Source organism: Colletotrichum higginsianum, chromosome 2 (genome assembly GCF_001672515.1).
Source record: "Colletotrichum higginsianum IMI 349063 chromosome 2, whole genome shotgun sequence".
In the NCBI taxonomy this organism is placed as follows: domain Eukaryota; kingdom Fungi; phylum Ascomycota; class Sordariomycetes; order Glomerellales; family Glomerellaceae; genus Colletotrichum; species Colletotrichum higginsianum.
Window position 1 is genome coordinate 2,692,726 of NC_030955.1, and position 19,182 is coordinate 2,711,907.

At 49.3% G+C, this 19,182-nt stretch overlaps 4 protein-coding genes across 4 annotated transcripts; 2 read left to right on the top strand and 2 right to left on the bottom strand.

The window, feature by feature from the left end:
• Positions 1-657: 657 nt before the first annotated feature.
• Positions 658-1,823, bottom strand: CH63R_02559 (Endo-1,3-1,4-b-glucanase; the record flags this gene model as incomplete). The annotated part of the gene is made up of 2 exons (XM_018297534.1): positions 658-1,290; positions 1,368-1,823. 2 exons carry the CDS (start codon positions 1,821-1,823, stop codon positions 658-660), a joined length of 1,089 nt encoding a protein of 362 aa, XP_018162350.1.
• Positions 1,824-2,921: 1,098 nt separating this feature from the next.
• Positions 2,922-3,314, top strand: CH63R_02560 (uncharacterized protein; the record flags this gene model as incomplete). The annotated part of the gene is made up of 1 exon (XM_018297535.1): positions 2,922-3,314. One exon carries the CDS (start codon positions 2,922-2,924, stop codon positions 3,312-3,314), a length of 393 nt encoding a protein of 130 aa, XP_018162351.1.
• A 1,553-nt stretch (positions 3,315-4,867) lies between these two features.
• CH63R_02561 (C2H2 finger domain-containing protein) lies at positions 4,868-7,517 on the bottom strand (the record flags this gene model as incomplete). Its single annotated transcript, XM_018297536.1, has 3 exons — positions 4,868-5,006; positions 5,059-7,165; positions 7,364-7,517. 3 exons carry the CDS (start codon positions 7,515-7,517, stop codon positions 4,868-4,870), a joined length of 2,400 nt encoding a protein of 799 aa, XP_018162352.1.
• A 2,740-nt stretch (positions 7,518-10,257) lies between these two features.
• CH63R_02562 (uncharacterized protein) lies at positions 10,258-10,599 on the top strand (the record flags this gene model as incomplete). Its single annotated transcript, XM_018297537.1, has 2 exons — positions 10,258-10,517; positions 10,593-10,599. 2 exons carry the CDS (start codon positions 10,258-10,260, stop codon positions 10,597-10,599), a joined length of 267 nt encoding a protein of 88 aa, XP_018162353.1.
• Positions 10,600-19,182: the final 8,583 nt, after the last annotated feature.

Genomic DNA, 19,182 nt, shown 5'->3' on the forward strand with positions numbered 1-19,182 from the left:
ATCCAACGAGGAATTCGGAGAACCGTGGGGCTGAGATATCGACTCCCTTGGGAAGGTTCATACAAGTTGATTGCCAAAGTCTGGTCTCATGACGGATGTAAGAGCCGAATTGGCTTCTTGCTCACGTACTGGCTTGTTGGTCCAGTATGGTCTCGGGATTCGCCTCGCGCCTTGCCGGCTCGAAACCACCGTTTCTTCTCTAGCTCTCGAAGTCTCTGGTAAACGGTATTGATACCTTTATGTGGGAAGTGTAAAGTTTGTTCGTTGAGAGCCAGTCAGCGATCTCCCGCTCCATCATGGGAGGCGCTCTCAACTCAGAAGGGGGGACGGGGGATCAGTTGGCACATCACGCCGTCTGGTGACACAACCTCAGCCCAATCCCGGCTGGCGAATGCAAGTGGGAAGGAAATTGTTGGCCATTATTCATATGAAGTCGTGAAAGTAGTAAAATGCATGATCGCGTAACAAATGAAACCCAGAATCACGCGGTGGCGGCTTACCGACCTCCCAACTCCGTTCACTGTACAGTCTCCCTCCTTTGTATCATGATTGTCTCCCAGAGACATTTCCCCACTTAGATGGTACAATCCAAACAAGGAAATAAGCAGGTGTAATGAAACAAGTCGTTGGGGAAATAGCAAACAAATGTTAAATTGTTCAAACACCCAGGGACAGCAACAACAACCACAAGACAAAAGCCAAAGCCCATGGCGGCGTGTTCACTGTCCCAGCGATGCTTCTATCGGCAGCCGGCATCCCTGACACTGTTTGGTTGATTGTCATGTTGGCCTGCGTGCTGAAGAAAAAGGCGGGTTCATCAGGGATGGCACACACGGCGCCCGGTGCCGCGGGATCGACGCACCGGTCCTCGTGGTCGGCCCTGCGCGCATCAAGTGACGAGTTGAAATAGGCCTTGACGGAGGCCACCGTCAGAATGGCGTCCCTCTTGGGCGGGCCCCCCGACCACAGTGGGTTGCCGTTACTCCAGTGCTGGAGGATCAGGTGGCCGCCCTCGGTGGGTACGGCGCTGCCGTTCATGGTACCCAAGACCTTACCATCGGCGTAGAATGTCACTTTGCCGGGTAGGTAGTCTATGCGATACTCGTGGAAGTCCGTCGTCGGGTTGAAGCCTAGGTTGACCTTGAGAAAGTTGCCCGTGCCGGAGGCGTCATAGCCCTTCTCGAGCGAGGCACGCGAGTGCAAGACGAGGTTTATCGGAAAGCTACTGTTGGACGAGCTGAACTCTTTCGTGAGGAACTCAATGTCGATTTCCTGCGTGTCGTTGTGGTACTGTTTTCAATGTCAGCAGTTTGGTTCCTACAAGTCTGTCTTTGTGCGCGCGTGTAAGCGACCGGGCGGCATCTTACCCAGAAAAAGGCGGCACACGTCCCAGCAACATCCGGCACCTTCATCATCGCCCGGAACGAACCGTGGTGTACATCATGTCGCGCGGAGTCGATCTCGGCGGTCGGCACCAGGCCGTCCACCGTGGAACTCTCGACCAGCAGCTGCAATCCCGCGTCTGCCTGTGTCGAGCTGAGTCCGTACGAGCTCGACCCTTCGTGGACGGCAGCAATGTTGGTTGGCTGGAACTTCTCGCCCAGGGGCCCCCTCGCGTTGGTGCTGGTCTTGTTGAACTCCTGACGGACCCAGTCCGTGTTGTTCTTGATGTCCTTGACCTTTGTGAAGTCGGTCTCGATCAGGTCTGTGAAGACCTCAACGGTGCCAGTGACGTTGGCGGAGTATCCGCACTCACAGGCTGCGCGAGTGAGACCTGGGAGTAGGGAGAGGGCTAGGAGGCATGTTGTCGCAAGATTCCTCATCATAACGCGTGTGCGTATGCGCACGTGTGTGTGTGTGTGTGTGTGTGTGTGTGTGTGTGTGTGTGTGTGTGTGTATAGATGTATGGTGGATATCTGAAGGGCTGTAGCTGTGTGTGTATATGTGCGATGGGCGTGTACAGCGTCGCGTAAGGCAGGGAGTGGGTGTTTATGGCAATGGTGCGAGGTCCCGTATGTTTGTATTACTGCCAGAGTAGTACAATCGTCCCAAGATTTGACAGAAGAAGTGAAGAAGTTAAAAAAAACCCGAGTCCAAGCACGCGTGCCGCCGGTCCAGGCGTGCAGGTGAGGAAATGGGATGACAGGATGTGGAGAAAGACAAAGCTGGCGCTCAGACACAACGAGAACAATCACAAGGACTGAAGAACGAATATGCAAAAAAGAAAAAAGTATTAAGTAACAGTACCGAATCGACGAACAGCGACAAATAAATCGAAGGACGAGAGGGCGGGATCGCGGGATGACTATGTAGTGAGCTCGAGTCACACCCGGTCGAAGAGGGGGATGGGATGGAAGGTAACGCTGTGCTACCCACAGGTGCCTGTGGCTGGAGTGCCCAACTACCTAGGTACATAAAATCCTCCTTCGTGTCCCCCCCAATGAATAGAACCATCGCATTTGGCGCCTCTCGGAAGCCTGGCCCAAGGGCGGACTCGAAGGTGACGGAGGGATCAAAGGAAGAAGGGGGGAAAGCTTACAGTCGTTGGACAAAGACTCCCTCCTCAACGTTTAACGTTTGACATGGTGAAAATCTACTAGCTGTCGTCTCCGCAAAGAGGAAACGTGAATGATGGTATTCAACTATCGAGCGGTTTCTGTACATCCCCGCGTAACGAACTTCTGCCGTGTAAAGGCTTGAAGGTGGCTTTCCCCGTCGTTTCCATACAATGCCAAAAGCCACCATGAAACACACTCGTCTCGGGACAAAGAACAACAACGGGCAAAACAGACGAGGGGGTCTCCATTCGCGCTGCCGGTGCACTCGAGCTGAGTTTGTTTGGATGCGGCGGACAGTCACAGGTCGTTCACGTCGAATCGTGTTGTGGTTGGTGTTGTTTTCCTTGCAGGAACTCGCGAGATATGACCACACGACCAGGAACGCCAAAGGACATGGGGCTCGAGCCCAAAGTTGAATCCAAAGGTTGGGGCGATCCCCGTCTCTCTGCCGCTGTTCCTCTTGGACTGGCGAGTAAACGAGAAAGTAATAGAAGACGAGGAGGGGGAGGAGAAGGCGGCGGCGGAATAGAGCCCCAGAGAGGGAGCCAAAGCCGCCATATTGCCAGTTGGGCAAGCCGCCTGGGGCTCTCTGTCCGCTTCAAAGATGGAGACAATGAAAAAGAGCTCCCACCAGTCGTTCGTTCTAGCCTTGGACGGAACGGCTTCGTCTCACCACAGGAACGCCCCGCCGTTGGATGTTCCGATTCTCGAGGCGTCCACCCACATGTGGCTCAGGCCATCGAGCTTGTTGCTTGAACGAGCACCTTGTCTTCACCCGAATTTGCCTTGCCTTGCCTGACCTGACCTGACCTGACCTGGCAGGCGCACCGTCGATTATCCAACCGACGCCGCATCCCGGTCCTGTGTGAGCCATCGTCAGTCGAAGGGCAAACGCATGTTTTGGAGCCGCTAGAGATCCATCCATCAGGGCGATATTCCGTCTGGCAAAGTCGTTCGTCTAGCATGAAACGCACGGCTGCGCTGGCTGTTCATGATACGCTCGCTCATCTACTAACCCCCCAGCGCACCCCCTAGTGCCAGCGCCATCCTTTCCGACTTCTTACCTCATCCTTTCTTTGTCATCCTGACGACCTTTGGCTCTTTGCCACTCTTCCGCTATTTTGGCTCGAAACTTTGTCCAACGATACGGGTCTTCCCACGTGCGGGTGATGTTGCGTCGAGTTCGAGAAACAGACGCTTGGCTCGAGTTGGCTTGTGAATCGCAGGCCGGCCAGGTCAGGCCACGCGCCACTGATCATTGAAGGGGCAAGGACGGCAAAGGTCATGCACGCACGGTGCGAATGAGGAGAAGTGATTTCAATGCTGCCCAACTCCTAGGAAACTTTCTAATATACAAACACATGTGCTCGGGAAACCGATCTTCCACGCTCCCTTTTCGTCCGATGATGACAGGACTCGGGGAATGCCTTGACTCGGAGGATTGCCCTCTCGGTCAGCCTCTGCGGCCTTCCCGTCCCGGACACTCAATTGCAGTCTTGCCAAGACCGCGTTCCAGAGCAGAGACATCTCAAATCCAAACAGACAACGCGGGATTCCAAGGCAAAGAGGTACTGCAATTTGTATATCGAACAAGGTATCTGAGCAGAGCGGAAAGAAGCAAAACTCAAAAACGCAGAGGCAAAGACGCGCAAGAAGACAACTAAGCTAAATGAAAAAGAAGAGATCAACAAGCATAGGCCGGTTAAAGCAAACGAGGAAAAACAAGTGTAAAGGAGAAGAAAACGATGAAATGGATATCAGCACCACAAAACATTAGTATGAAGCTAATAGAACAAGAACGAAACAAGCGGTCACCAACCCCACCCTGGACCAGCCATCAGTGCCCTGAGGCAGTCAGTCTCTGGGATGCGTGAACAGGGCCCGAATTATCCTAATCTTCCCAGGTTTGCTTTACCCAGGAATCCGCGCCGAACCCTATACCCCCAACCATCCCTGTGTAACCGGCCCCATTATTACTCATGACCAAGTCCAATGCTGTGACGCTCGTGAAGGAAACAACTGCGTAGGAAAGATCACAATCCCACCAGAGCAGGCTGGGGCATAATGCGCAATGACACTCCCGAAAATCAAAAGCCTCTCCTCTGTGACGCCTATTCCCCCTGCCACGTAAGGGGGAAAAAGCCTCAGACCGAGAGGGAGTGTCCGATGAATCACTCCGAATCCGTTACGCCAGAAATTCAGCCCGCCAGACGAAGAGGTATATGCCAAGGAGACGAAACCCAAGGGGGATAAAGAAGAAGAAAACAACGACGGAAAAGAACATAGGAAATCGTTCAGTCATCTCGGAACTAGTACACGCTGTCCTCGTCGGCCCCCTGAGAAATCATCGAAGGGGTCGAAACGCTTGAGGATGCTTCCATGTCGTCGACATAGCCGACAAGTGCTTGCGCATGGAGGCGGAATGATTCGCCCATGAGTCTGGTGATTCTACAATTACGTTAGTGTCACATTCCGAGTGATGAGAGAAACAGTGACTTACCCCCAGACCACGACCTCGTCTAGCATGCTGCCCCACAGCCGGGCAACGACAGAGCTCAGCTGGGTAGCGAACGCTTCATCGAGGTCCTTGTCGAAGAGCAGCCGGACCTTGTTGTACATGGCAAGCTCTTCCTCTGTAGCTTGTTCTTCGTCGTGTTCCAGACGGTAGAGCCAAAGCGAGAGGACAATCATCAGGTCAAGGCCACACAAGGCATGCTCAACGCTCCAGTTCGTCGGCGAGGTGCGTGCAACCCAGCGGACGCCCTGTACCACAGCAATCTCAATGCAGTTGTAGCACTCCTGGATGACCTTGATCATCTCACTGGAGCGCTTGACGCGATCCCGCGCGTTCGACATGGCAGCTGCGACCTCGTAGGAATCGTGGTAGCGCAATGCCTCTTGCACGGATTTCAAGTCAACCTCCAGGCGAGCCCGCGCATTCCGGTACATAGCCTTGGCGTTGAAGATGAGGGGATGTCCCTTGTGGGGAGCACTCAACGGGACCGCCACGGTCTCAGGCTCGCAAAGCTCACAGGATTTCTCCCACGTCTCGAGCGCGAGTCTGAGCTTATACTCAGTCACAACGTCTTGGAGAGCCTCAGGACTGCGCTTGTGGTACCACACTTCGAGGAACAGGGCGTTAATCATGACCCGCGACGCAAACGCGCTGTACCGGAGTGTCTCTCCCTGGAACAGGTTGTCGTGCGCCTCCATAAACGTGACCACAGGCGACGCCTTCAGATGCTCATGCCAAGAGGCCTCGCCCGCAACCTTGAGGTTCCAGAGCGCCTCCGTAGAAGGAAGCTGCAGGTCCTCAAACTCATTGAAGCTAATGGCCGGCGTGTGATTGTACGTCAGAGTGAGCAGGCCAAAGAAGATGTAAACGGCGTAGTATGTGCGTCGGCAACCTTCGTCCTCGATCCACTCGTTGCGGGTGGGATGGGCGCCAGAGCGAGCCTCCTGGCGAAGCTTCAGCTCGTACCGGTTTCCAGCCACCATGTTGGCGAGCAGGCTCTTGATGGAACAGGCCCACTCAAGCCCCTTCGGATCACCGCTCCAGCTGGCAAAGATCATGTTCAGGAGCGAACCTTGCATCGTCCAAAGCGGGCACTTGCGCGAGCTAAAGTTCTCCTTGTTCTGAAGGAACTGGTTGACCAAGACCTTGGATCCGATGTGGAGCATGTAGGCCTGATCCTGATCAAACGCATAGAGCGCCCCGATGCTCAGCACGGCAAGGAGCAGAGCAGGAGACACCGTAGTTGAGTCGAAGGAGGCGGGGTGCAGAAACGGGAGGTGGTGATGAAATAGCCCAAAGTAGGTGGACAGGAATCGGTTCAGCGACGCCAGGTTTGGAAGGCGGAAACCCTCAGGAATGGCATGTTCCGTATCTTGAGCACGAATATTGTCGAGAATTTGGTTTCGCTCGTCGTCGTTGGCGACCTGGGGGGCTCGGAAGCCTGCGGCAGACAAAGTCGCCTCGCTGACGTAGGGACTCTGCGGCACAGGTGTACCGGCTCCAGAGTTCGGTAGAGAGTTGATCATGGACTGGAGTGCGGGAACGAGACCATTACACGTCTGACCGTTGATAGGTGGAAGCTGGGCGTTGTGTGGCTGTATGGTCCCTGTACTGTTGAAGGACTGCTGCGACTCGAAGGAGCCGGATGCCGACGATGCGATCGAGTGTGCTTTGGCGTCGGACGATTGAGACATGAAGCTCTCCCATTGAGGCACGGGGATGGCACCTGAAGGATACGCGACGGTAGGCTCCATGGTATGCGGCGAGTAGGGCATCGATGGGCTGCCTCCTGAGCGTGCACCGGCGGCGGCTTTGTGTTGGAAGTCGGCGACAAGCATGGCAGCGGTCTCGATGTCGAAAGTGCCGTCGTGAGAGGCGGCTTCGATCTGATCTAACGCGGACTGGTCGAGCATGGGTGTCTTTGCAGGACCGCCAATAGCTCGCGTCTTAGGACCCGAACGTCGCTTACCATCGCTGTGAAGAGGGACCCCTCCATCTTTGGCATGCACAGTGCGATCGTGTCGGAGGAGAAGATCACGTCTAACGAATGTGCTACGACACTTCATGCACTTGAAGGGGCGCTCCTTGGTATCTGTAAACAGTCAGTAAACAACTTGAACAATTCCAAACTGGTGCGACGTTTTTTCTCCAGCGAGGTTTTTTCCTGCCGAATGATGCACCGATGCAAAGGTGGAATGAGGGGGTTGCTCATCGTTGAGAGGGGTTCCCAGTCGAGCGGAAGCTTTGAGACGTAGGAGGGGGAGGGGTTCGGAAAAAAGAGACGACTTACGGGATCGCTCATGCCTACTGCGATGCTCGCTTCTGCTGAAGGCTCGATTGCAAAACTGGCACTTGTATTTGCGTTCTGGGGCTAGTGATGCCTTGCGCGAGGCCGGTGTTGATGAAGCGGACGTAGGAAGAACCGCAACGCTTGCGCCGGGCATCTTGAAGGGTCGGGTCGTGGTCGCGATTTTTCTCTCTCTTCCTCTCTCTCGGAGGGTATCGTCAGATGGCTGTGCCGGTTGCTACGACGGCGACGAGGATGATGGGTGGGCGGCTTGATCTGCACTGCGACTCTCTTCGAATTGACACGATGGTTGAAATCGCCTGGTTCCTATGGCTCCTCCTCGCTCGGCGCGCTCCCGTGGGGTTTAAAGTGTGTCTTGATTAGACTGGTGGATGTTGCTGGTCATTTGGTTCGATATTCTGGTCATAGGAAGGACGTGTGAGTGGTTGAAGGGGGAGAAGCTGGCTTAAAGCCAGTGTTGGAAAGCGGCGCGTCTAGAGGCGAAGGGTGCGCTGGAGTGGTGATGGCCGGGGAGGACGAAGAGTGCGCGCGTTGAGTTCCGTATTGGAGATGAAGGATGATCACGAGAGTGGGAGGATGAACAGAAGAGGGGAAGTCGAGGAAAAAAGTAGGAGGGGAGAGGAGGAGGAAAAGAGGCGTCTTTGGTGAGAACGGTGGGGACACTGAGCTGCGACAGTGGGAGGGACTCTTGAGTCTTGGGTGTATTGGAGGGGGTGGCACGCTGGGACAGGAGGGGGAAGATAGCAAGAGAGCACGAGAGAGACCAGAAGAGGGGAACAGAGGGGGGACCGCGATGGCTCGGAGCTGGGAAAGAGGTAAGTACTCGGAAGAGGTACCTTGCTTTTCCCCGTCTCTATCCCTCTTCTCCTGTCCACTGTAAGGAAGCGGGAAACAGGCAGGCGGCAGCGAGGACTTGCAAAGGTACGTACTGGACTGGACCTCCTTCGCGCAACCTCAGGTACCAGTCGACCTGCCAAAGGTGAGGGGAGGTACGGTCAGATTAGGGAAGCAGGCAAATGTACCTTAGGCAAGCAATGCAATCGAAGCGACGGGCAAGCATACCTATGAGGGAGTCAGGGACACTCGAGAGGTACATCCGCCTCTTGGTTGCTCAGAGTGGGCCCTCCCCGGGGCCACTCGTTGTGATGGATGGAAGGACGGACTGCACAATGCACACATCAAGGAGAGGGATTATGGAACTGGAACGGGCTCCAGTGTTTGTTCACCGGGCCACCAGAACAGCAGAAGAGACCCGTCCCGACTTGCTCCATTAGAATGAGCAAGGGAGGGATGTGTGAGGTACTAGTGGGGAGGGGGAGGGCTGAGGTAGGAGTGGAGGGGAGGGTGAGGGGTGGAGGAGGAGGAGGAGGAGGACGACAACCAGGACCCCACTGGTACACCCAAGCAGCCGGCCAGCAACGCTGCACACACAGCACAGCAACCGGCAACCAGCCAACCTTGAACCCCGAGGCAGGGCAGAGCAGGCGCACCACGTCTATATCCACATCCACATCCACATCCACATCCACCTCCACGACATGGTCACGAGCTGCTGTGAGGTGGAGAGGGTCGATATGAAGGGGCCCACGACGCCGGTGCAGTCCGGTGTTGGTGGTGGTGCTGCTGCGTCTGTTGCGTATTGCTAACAAGCAGTACACGGCGTATGTGCCTGTGGGCATCAGCTCTATCGGAAGGAGTGAGGGGTCGAACGAGACTGAAGAGGGGCAAGTCGGTTGTGATGCAGTTAGTGGCTGCCATTGCTGACCCGATCGATGCTTGAGTTGCTGTTGCTGCTGGAACGAGAACGCGCATGCGCAACAGCCCACGATGAACAAGGGAACGCGGGAAACGAAAGCACGCTGAGCAGGGAAGAAGAGGGACGTACATGCGCCCTCAGCTGCATACTGCCTAGTAGCTATTCCTGTCTCCATATTTACGTATTCACTGCTAAGTGACGGAATGCAAGTGCCTCTCAGCTGCCCTATCACGGATAGACAGGTAGGGAACGGGAAGGGAGACCCGGAGCTATGTAAGCAGCGACCGAATATCCCACCTCCATGTCACCCACCGCCCCAACTTTGCTGCAAGATAGTGTCTCTACACAAGTCTAGAAGCCCACCCTTTGCCAAACCAGCAAGTCCCTAATAGCCGAAATCCAGCATCTGTCTGTCTGTGGCCAATTTCAGAAGAATTTCTCGGTGCCATAAGATATGCATCATTGTATAGTACCCTCATCTCGTTTGACACAAAAGGGACGAGGAATCTAAAATGGGTCGCATCGCCATTTAATCCAAGACAAGATTGTGAGGGCCGGCAGCGCGATTCGCGAACAAATAGGGGCGAATACCAACAACTATTGGAGGAGAAGAAAGACACCTGAACACCGTCCTGTACCCCTTCGCTGAACACGAGGCGATATGACACGTTAAGGATCGCAGAGTTTTCACGGGACGACAAGGACCCAGCTCTTTTGCTGCTGCTGTCCGCCTACTGAGAGATGCGACACAAACACATCTCGCATCACGAGTCTAGCTCATAGGTGCTTGCGTCCACGCCGTACGCCACACTGCTCTGCGAGTACAAACCTCACCATCCCGTCAGAGCCACGGTTGCTCAATCCTCGTGCCGCGAAGTAGCGGACTGAGGCGGACAGGAATCGCATGGCCTGGCATGCGCCCGACCCGTCCGGAGCGCATCTAGCCACATCTAGACACGCAAACGCCCCCCGCCGTCTACAGAAGCACGGCAGGGCGGGTGGCCGGGTTATGGGTATGATTACTGGGGTGCGTCCTCGCCCTAGGCCTCAGCCAGAGGGCGTGTGTCCATAATGAGCGAGCCGACCGGCGGCCCAGCCAGCTCAGCGCACACCACTCAGCATGGCACAATCCAACGCAGCAAACGAGGCGGGCTCGATTCTCTGGGTCACGACCAAGGGGTTGGTACCGGAAACTAAGGCAAGGGCTACTGTTCTAGCCATGAATGCGCTCGACTTGATGACGAGTAACACCCGATGGGGCGATAGGGTTGGTCAGGCCAGCGCGCTGAGTTGTGCATATCAGTCCAGCCTGAGAGGAAACGCGAGTTCAGGGGTGATGGAAGCGCGATGGCGGGAGGCGAACGTTGTAAGCAAACGCAGGTGAGTTAAGTCAGGATTTGCAAGGTATCCGCTTCACCAGTTCGTCCCGTCCCATGGTTCACCTTACTAATACAGGCAGTGACGACTGCTGGTGGAAGCAAGATACGTTTGGCTGTCCGTTCCCCGCCGTCCCACCATAATCTTTGCGTTGCATGCATCATCTCCTTTTTCGACATGTTCCTCACTACTTGCTTATGGGTCAAACGAGACATAGAACATCGCCTCGCCTAAAGAGGCGAGAACAGACTGGGTACTGACGTCGCGTCTGCCGAGATGGCGTCGTGCCGGTGGAGGGGCTCGACAACCTAAGAGCTGAGGCAAAAGCAAGGTGACGAGGAAAAGGAGATTACAATCACCGACGGCTTGGGGCAATGGAGCATTCTCAAGGGTTCTCGCGGTCTCGCTTCGCCATATCCCGGACCGCCGGTTCGGTTAGCAATATCGCCCCAGCCCTGAGAATCAGAGGGAGAAGGGGTAGAAGAGCGAGGGTGTTGGCGAGGAACGCTCCCGCAGCTTCCAATGGTTCTATGATCCTCTCTGCCTTTCGTGGGCTGCCCCTCATCCTCCTGTCCGCGTTTCGCATCCCGAGTTCCAAGGTTGCCTCTGGACGAATATGGATACAACAGGCCCTAGGTATGCAAAACCACGACATCCTTGGGCTAAACCCATACTGCCCAGGCTCTATCCGAACCACAGTGGTCGGTCGGTAGCCAACCCAGGTAAAAGGGGTGAGCAGTTACTTGACGGCGAAGAAGGCGGCCGGACAAGCCAGCATTGCAGTACCGTAGGACCTCCAAATCCCCACCAGCGCGCCCTCTTCCCGACCAATGGGCAGATACCCCGTCTCCCGGCCCCAGACGGTACATCAACGCGTGAACAAGGTAACTCCGGTACTCGGGCGATACGTGTCTTGACGAGCTTTGCTAACGCGCGCCTGCGAAATACCTGTTTGATTCTGTAGGCGGTGACCCGGCCTGTCACTCTCGGCGGTGAGCAGAGGTATCCCTGTGTACCTTTCCATCTCCACCTGTCGAACCCACCGAGTTCGAGTACGCGGTCCAATACACGTGCAACTAGTGGAATCGTCAGGGGATTGGCCAAAAACTCCATCCCGGGCTGTCTCTACTATTGACCCGCCGTTCCTCTCGCACCTGCTCGGCCTGTTCACTGCTGCAGCTCCTCCACGTCTTCCTGCTGCATCTTCTTCTGGTGTTCGCAGCCCGGACGTGGGTAAGTGGGTCTCCGGAATGTCGTATGTGGCCGACGCGGTGGTGTGGAGTTATCCGAAACTTTTCTTCTTCTCTTCTTTTTTATCACTGGCCAGCCCCTTTTCTACCCCCCTCGAGATTGGGAGGGGTTCACGTCGACGTAGAAACCTTCTTGCGCGCCGCGCCTGTTTTCCTAATTTAGCCAATCGCCACTTGAGAAACGCAACGCAATCAGACGCGCTGGGCACGAAACGCGACTGAGGATACCCGCACGTTCTGCCCACCCGTGGCAGTACCGGCACCGTTACCGCTGCCGCTGCCGCCTGCGTACCACTTGATACCGGCCGAGAGAGTGGGACGCATTTCCAGTAAAACGTGGACACATCTTTCCCAAGACATTTCGGAGAGGCACGATCGCCCGTAATGCCTTATCTATCCTCGGCCACATCCTCATCCACATCCTCATCCACATCCTCAAAGGCGGTCTGAACTCAATTCGAGTCGAGATGCGAAGGACCCTGTCTAGGAGCTGCTCGACTGCCAAAGCGACAAGCATCCGGGCGAGCGGGTTTGTGGGTCGTCTCCCCCGTTCAGTCGACTAGCGTTGTTACTGTTGTCTTAGGGCTCCCAATTCCATTTACTGGTCAGAAATCGATGATGAGACCAACGCACGATCTGAAAAGGGACAGAGCACGAACTTTTGACCGTCTGAAGAGGCCGTCCATGGGCAATTAGCAAGTGGAATGAGGGGAAGGCGACAAAGCGGCCCATGTCTCCGTTACGGACACCACGGATGCACTCCCGCGATCTTCGCCAAACGAGATGATGCCAACGTCGTTTTCTCGACTCCTGAGTGTCGCCGTGCGCCGCGCCCCTCAGTCCCGAACCCCTCCCCCTCCTGGTCCCCTCTCTCTGTGATATCTTTTGTTTCTTCCTACTGGATTAATGACTTTCTTTTTCCAGGCTTTGGCACTTTGTGTGATTCTGATGTTGTCTCTCATTTCTCCAGTACGAGCGTGAAAACTTTTCATCACCCTTCCCCCCTGACATCCCCCTTACGACCAGCGATAAAACGAATGGCTTGCTGTTTGCTTTTGCCCATTGTTGCATCTTGCAGCGTACTGACACCCTAACTGGCACCCGTCGACGTCGCCGCCTGGACACTTCATTGGTGTCGCAGGAGTTGCGTTAAGGACAAATGTACGAATGGGTCGCTATGTGTATATGGGATGTTTGGATGGCATCAAGTCTGACTTGCATGACGAGATGCAGCTGCCATTCAAGGGGTCGCCCGTAACTTCACAACCCAAAAAGTGAGGCTGGTGCCAACGCGAATGCTACTGCTCTTTCTCGTACAGCCTCTGCGTATGTACCGCTGTCGCCGAATACTTTGTCCCCTGTCCCCCCCCCCCCCCCCCCCGTCGTCCCAATATTTCCCAAGGTCACTCTTAACGTGGCCGGACAGTCCAAAATCTGAATCCATGGTATTTTTATTCACCAAGTGGTACGGGTGTGCCCTGGCTCAATCCCCTTCCCCTGTGCTTCAAGACTCTTAATGGGTTGCACAATGTCTCCACGGCTTCCACGACTGGATCCGTTGCTTCTTCCACATCGCCATCACCCATCACTACGGATGTCTTCCTCGACCTGGGCCGCTGTAATTGCCCACCCTTCGAAACTGAGGTGTCAAGGGAGTGAGTGATCATCATTCCGCTGGGAACGGCCCCATCGGCAAACAGCTAAATGACCTCGCTCATCCGTTCTGACAACCTCCAAAACGACTTTGTCGCGCTCGATGCTTCGTCGGCTTCCCCTTTCGGCGCCATCTTCTTTCGCATCCCTGGCATTGCAAGCACGTATCTCTCCCTTCGTCACTTCATAATCTCCTGTCCAAGTCTTCTCCTCCCCCTCTTTGAAGGCGACCCTGAGGTCTCGCCAGCCGCGCCGTGCCCCTCCCCCCACGGCATTCGCTTTGGTCCAGATCACTGTCTGGCACACATCTGCGTATTGCTGGTGTCTTTGCATGCCTGCCCGTTCGCTTGCTCTGGTCACCGCCCCTTGAATTCCCCCTTGCCAATGTCGTGGACGGACGCTCCCGGGGCCCTTGCTCCGCAGAGCGAAAAGCGCAAAAGCGTCTGGATCCTCACCGCGTACAGGACGATGGAGAGGCATCGCATCGCCAGTCAAGCACCAACGATGCGGTGAGTCCTTGCACGTACAGCTTCACCTAGTTGGCCTCGAGCGAGGAAATGTCGGAGTGGGGGCTCAAAATGGCGGACAGAGGCATCAAGGGTCAGGTTCAGGGGCCACAGAGGGCCAGTCCTATCTGTCGGTGAGGGGCTAGCTGTCAACACGCTCTTCGCTTGCTGGGATCTGGAGAGCGTTTCCCCTGCTCGTTTTCATGCTCCCAGCTATCAAGTGCGAGCCCGAAGGGCCAAACTTCCACACCGGCTCATTTTATGCCACAAGTATTCACAATGCCGACATCCTTCACCATATCCACAGACACGCTGTCAGTTGCCAAGTCGATGAACTGAGAACCCAAGCGGGATCACTGATGTGAACGTAAATCATCAACCTGGTCGCCCATTGTGACGCGCTGAGGAGGGTGCCACGCATCCTTCACCTTTCACCACTTCCCAGCGCCCACCGAGACGGCCTCGATCGATAAACTCGCCTAGGTAAGCTAACATGCACCCCAGTCCGGCACTCCATCGCCCGTCGTGCTGGCCCCTCCGGTGGGCTGTATGGGTCTTTGACCCAAGTCACGTCCCCGCCATAAGCTTGACAGTCCGAGAATTCACACGAGCGGATGGAAATCGGAAGACGACCCAGACCTTGAATCGACTAGGGCAACAAGAGGGAGTCGGAATGAGAATAGATTGCTACTGCACGACCTAAAGCAGCCTAAGCTTTTAGCGCCCTCTAGGCTTTAGATCCTAAGGACTTAAAGAAGAGTACGTATGAATTATATAGGAGAAGTAGGTTATTAAAGCTTAAGATTAAAATATTTAATATTTATTTAATAATATACTTATATAGTAAGTAATACATTATAGTAAGTAATATACTCTCCCCTACTTTTCTACTTCTTATATAAGTTAATTTAGTAATAATATATAAAATTAATTAAAATTACTACTTATCCTCTTCCTTATTACTATTCTAAATTACTTTATAAATTTATATATTATATTTAGACTTTTTGCAATTACTATATTATTATATATATAATTTAGTACTTTTTATAAAATTCTTCTTCTAAAATTTATTCTCTCCTCTAGTATTAATACTACTCTTTTTTACTTATAGTACTTCTACTTTAGTAGTATTAAGTAATTCTCTAAAATATAATTAAGTCTTTTTTACTCTCTAGTATTTATTTAGTACTTTTATTCTTGTATAAAATTTATAATTCTTAATTTTAATAATAGTAAGCTTATAAGTTAATATACTAATACTTTTAATTTAAAAATTAATTACTTTATATATTAGTATTAGTAAATTACTTTAATATACTTAAATTTTCTTTTTAAGAGAAGAAGTACTTTATATACTCTCTAGTACTATAATTAGTATTATTATATTCTAAGAGCTTTAGCTATTTAACTATAAAATTAAGAGTATTAGTATTTTTAATTTAAAATTTAAGTAATAAAGAATTACTTTAGAATTAAAAAGTATAAAATTAATTTATTTAAAATTATATTGTATTTTATTTTTACTTATTAAAGTAAAAAATACTACTTTAAAAGTAGGAAAAAAATTATTCTTAGTAATATATAAAATTTGCATTTATATATTTTTTTAAATTTCCTTACTATATAAGTACTTTAATAAATTAAAGTACTTAATATTAAAATACTAGAGTTTATATAATAAGTAAAGAAGTATATAAAGAGTAATAATACTTTATTTCTTATAGTATTTATTAAAATTAGTTAATTTATAATTATTATAATTATTAAGAATTAAGAGGTAATAAGAACTCTTTATATAGAATTTTATATATTAATTAAAGTACTTTAGCTAATTTAAGCTAATATTATTTAATATTTATTTATTTTTACTTAAATAAATATACTATATAATTAGGAATTAGCTATTAGTATACTAGAAGAGAAAGTAATATTTACCCTTTATAATAATATATAAATATATTACTTAATTATTTATATATATATTCTAAATAATAGAAACTTATTCTTAATTATTAAACTACTTTATATAAAGTCTTCCCTTACTTGCATAATGTAATAGTAAGCATTTAGTAGTATTTACACACTCTGCGCGCAGACAATTAGTTTAATTCTAACTGCAAGAATACTATTTTGCAGAGACTTAATTAATTACTAAGTACCCTACTCTGCAGGAAAAGTAGAGCCCTAAGCCCTACATGCACAATAGGGCTCTAAAAATAGTGCATATATTAAGTTAAAGTATAGTATATATAAGAAAGAGTTAGATAAAAATAAGATTCCTTAATAAGTCTAGGAATATAAGAGGGTTTTACTTTTAACTCTTTAAAGGGGGGTTTACCTCTTATATATATATAGGTTAAATTTGTATAGAGTAGTTAGTACTATAGTATAAGAAGTCTTTATTATATAGTCTCCTATTAATAAAACTTCCTTTATAAATAAATAAAGTCTTCCCTTATAGTTAAATATTATAATAACTTTTATATATAATATACTTTTATAGTAAGTTGCCTATTAGAGTAAGTTACTTACTTCCTTATTATATATAAAACTCCTATTTTTTAACTATTTTTTAACTATTTTTTAAAACTCTATTTTAACCCTAAAAAATACTAGGCTTTAAGTATTAATATTTAATAAGAGTTAGATTATAGGAAATAATATAGTAGAAATTCCTACTCTAGTTAGTATACAGCCTTATATAAGCTAGCTTATTTAGCTCTCTAAATAAGAAATCTAAGTATAGAGTTAGAGTTAGAGTTTCTACTGTATTTTTTCCTACAATTTAACTCTTATTAAATACTAAACTTAAAATCTAGTATATTTTAAATTTAAAGTAGATTTTTAAAAAATAGTTAAAAAATAGAGGTTTTATATACAATAAGAAAGTAGGCAACTTACTCTAATAAGCAACTTACTATATAAGTACATTAATAGTATTCCTATTAGAAACTTAATTTTATTAAAATTATAAATATTATTATTAAGTATTTTATACTCTATAACTATATTTTATATAAGTATAAATTAGCCTTATATAATTATAGAATTCTTAATTAAAGCTCTTGAATAGTTAATTAAATATTAAAATTGCATTTTTAATTAGGGAATATATTATATAAAGTTCTCTATTTATTAGAGTCCTATATATATTCTATTGTGCACATTCAAGAATTAGTTAGCTATTTCTTATATAACTTCTTATTATAGAGAGAACTCTTAATTAATTAAATTAATAACTTATTTAAGAATTACTTCTTCTTTAGTTATAGTTATTTTTATTAAATTTAGTTATTTTTTACTTTATATAATATATTTAGTATATTAGTAGTAGAGAGTTAATTTAGAGACTTTAAAAGTAGAAGTAGCTCTTTATTTAATAGTATTATTTTCTCTCTATACTAAGGACCTAGCCTTACAGAGAAATAACCTATTGCAGTTAATACAATAAGACTTATACGTAATTAGTACTATACCCTAAGCTTATACTAATAACTCTATAAAGCTGTCTTAGCTATAAATATAATATTAAACTAGGCTTATACTTAATAGTATTAGCAATTAAGGTCTATAATAAAGAAGCCTTAACTATAGAGGTTCTAGGTTATAGAGGTCTTGAACCTTATAGCTATTAATAATGCAAATTTTAATAAATGTATAATTAGAAAAGACTATGTATCTTACTAACTGCAAAGCTAGTATGCATTCTCCCTATTATACTATTACTAACTACTTAATGTATAGAATAGTAATTCCCTAAGTATATAGTAATTGCATAATTTAAAAAGATAACCCTAATACTTAATATAACTAATTTATTCAGCCTTCTGTAGAATACTACTTTTAACCCTATTAAGATTATTGGACACTTATACTAGCTAGTTAAGTAATAAAAATAACTTACAAAGAGATATAGTATTTAGTATACTGTTACGACCCAACAAGCTACAGGTGACGCAGCCCCACCAGGCCAGGCAGGGCGCGGGCGGCACAGCATTTGTATGGACAAGAAACAAGGTCACACAGATGACTCCTCGGAACGGAAGAACTAGGGAAGGTCACGTGCAGATAAGAAGGACCGACGGACGATAAGCGGTCCACGCTAGGGACCGACATCCAGATCGTCGGTCCCAGGACGAGGACCGACTTTGAGATGTCGGTCCCAAGAACAACATTCAAGGATATAAGGACACTCATTCCGCATAGATAGATTACCTTCCATAGCTCTTCAGCAATCAACTTTGTGATTATCCCCTCGGATACTCTCGGCACCCTTCACTAGTGACACACGTTACAAGCCCCTTGTTGAGTATACGACTGATCACCGTATCCTCTGAAGACCTGATCCTTTCAGCACGACTTACAGCACTGTTCCCCAGCTTCGTTGCCTCAGCTTCTGCTAATAGACACTACCACGGAAAGCCGACCGTAACACTTTGATTGCTCCTGTTCAGTAAGTTGACCCTACGAAGCTAACGAACAGTACGACACGATGGCTTCTAAAGCAACCCCCGCGACTCCCGCTCCTGCCTCCAAGGGAAAAGCTCCCATGCCCCCCAAGACCCTGGACGAGGAAATGAAGGACGCCGAGTCCTCTGATAGCGATGACGACGCTACAGAGCTAGCCAAGCAGCTCAAGAAAACCCATCGAGACATGGCTCGTATGCAGGACGCATTCAACAGCAACGCAGCCGAAGTTACTAGACTCCAGCAAATGATCCAGCAGAATCCCGAGCGTGCCCAGCTCATGGCACTCCAACAGGAAGTTAATACTCTCCGTGCGGCAGCCAACATCATCACCACCCCGCACCACGACGGACGAGAGAAACTCCGACTTAACTCCCCCCAAGCTTTCGACGGAACCCCAGGACAACTCAAGGGATTCCTCACTCAAGTTCGAGCTTACCAACGATTCCACGGAATGAGTTTCAAAGATGAGGCTGAGAAGGTCATCCACGCGGCCTCCTTCTTGAAAGGACGAGCCCTCGCTTGGTTCGAACCTCACCTCACCGACTTCATGACCAACGAGTGGGACGGACTCAAATCCGAAACCCAACTCATCTTCCAAGGATACCACGGATTCGAAAAGGCACTCCTGTCCCTCTTTCAGGAACCTGACGAACAACGACAATACGAACGCGACCTTGCCAACCTCAAACAGAAAGGCGCAGCCACTCATTACGCTGCAGAGTTCAGACGCATCTGTGCCAGACTCGACTACACCGACGCTACCAAGATCTTCTTGTTCTATGAAGG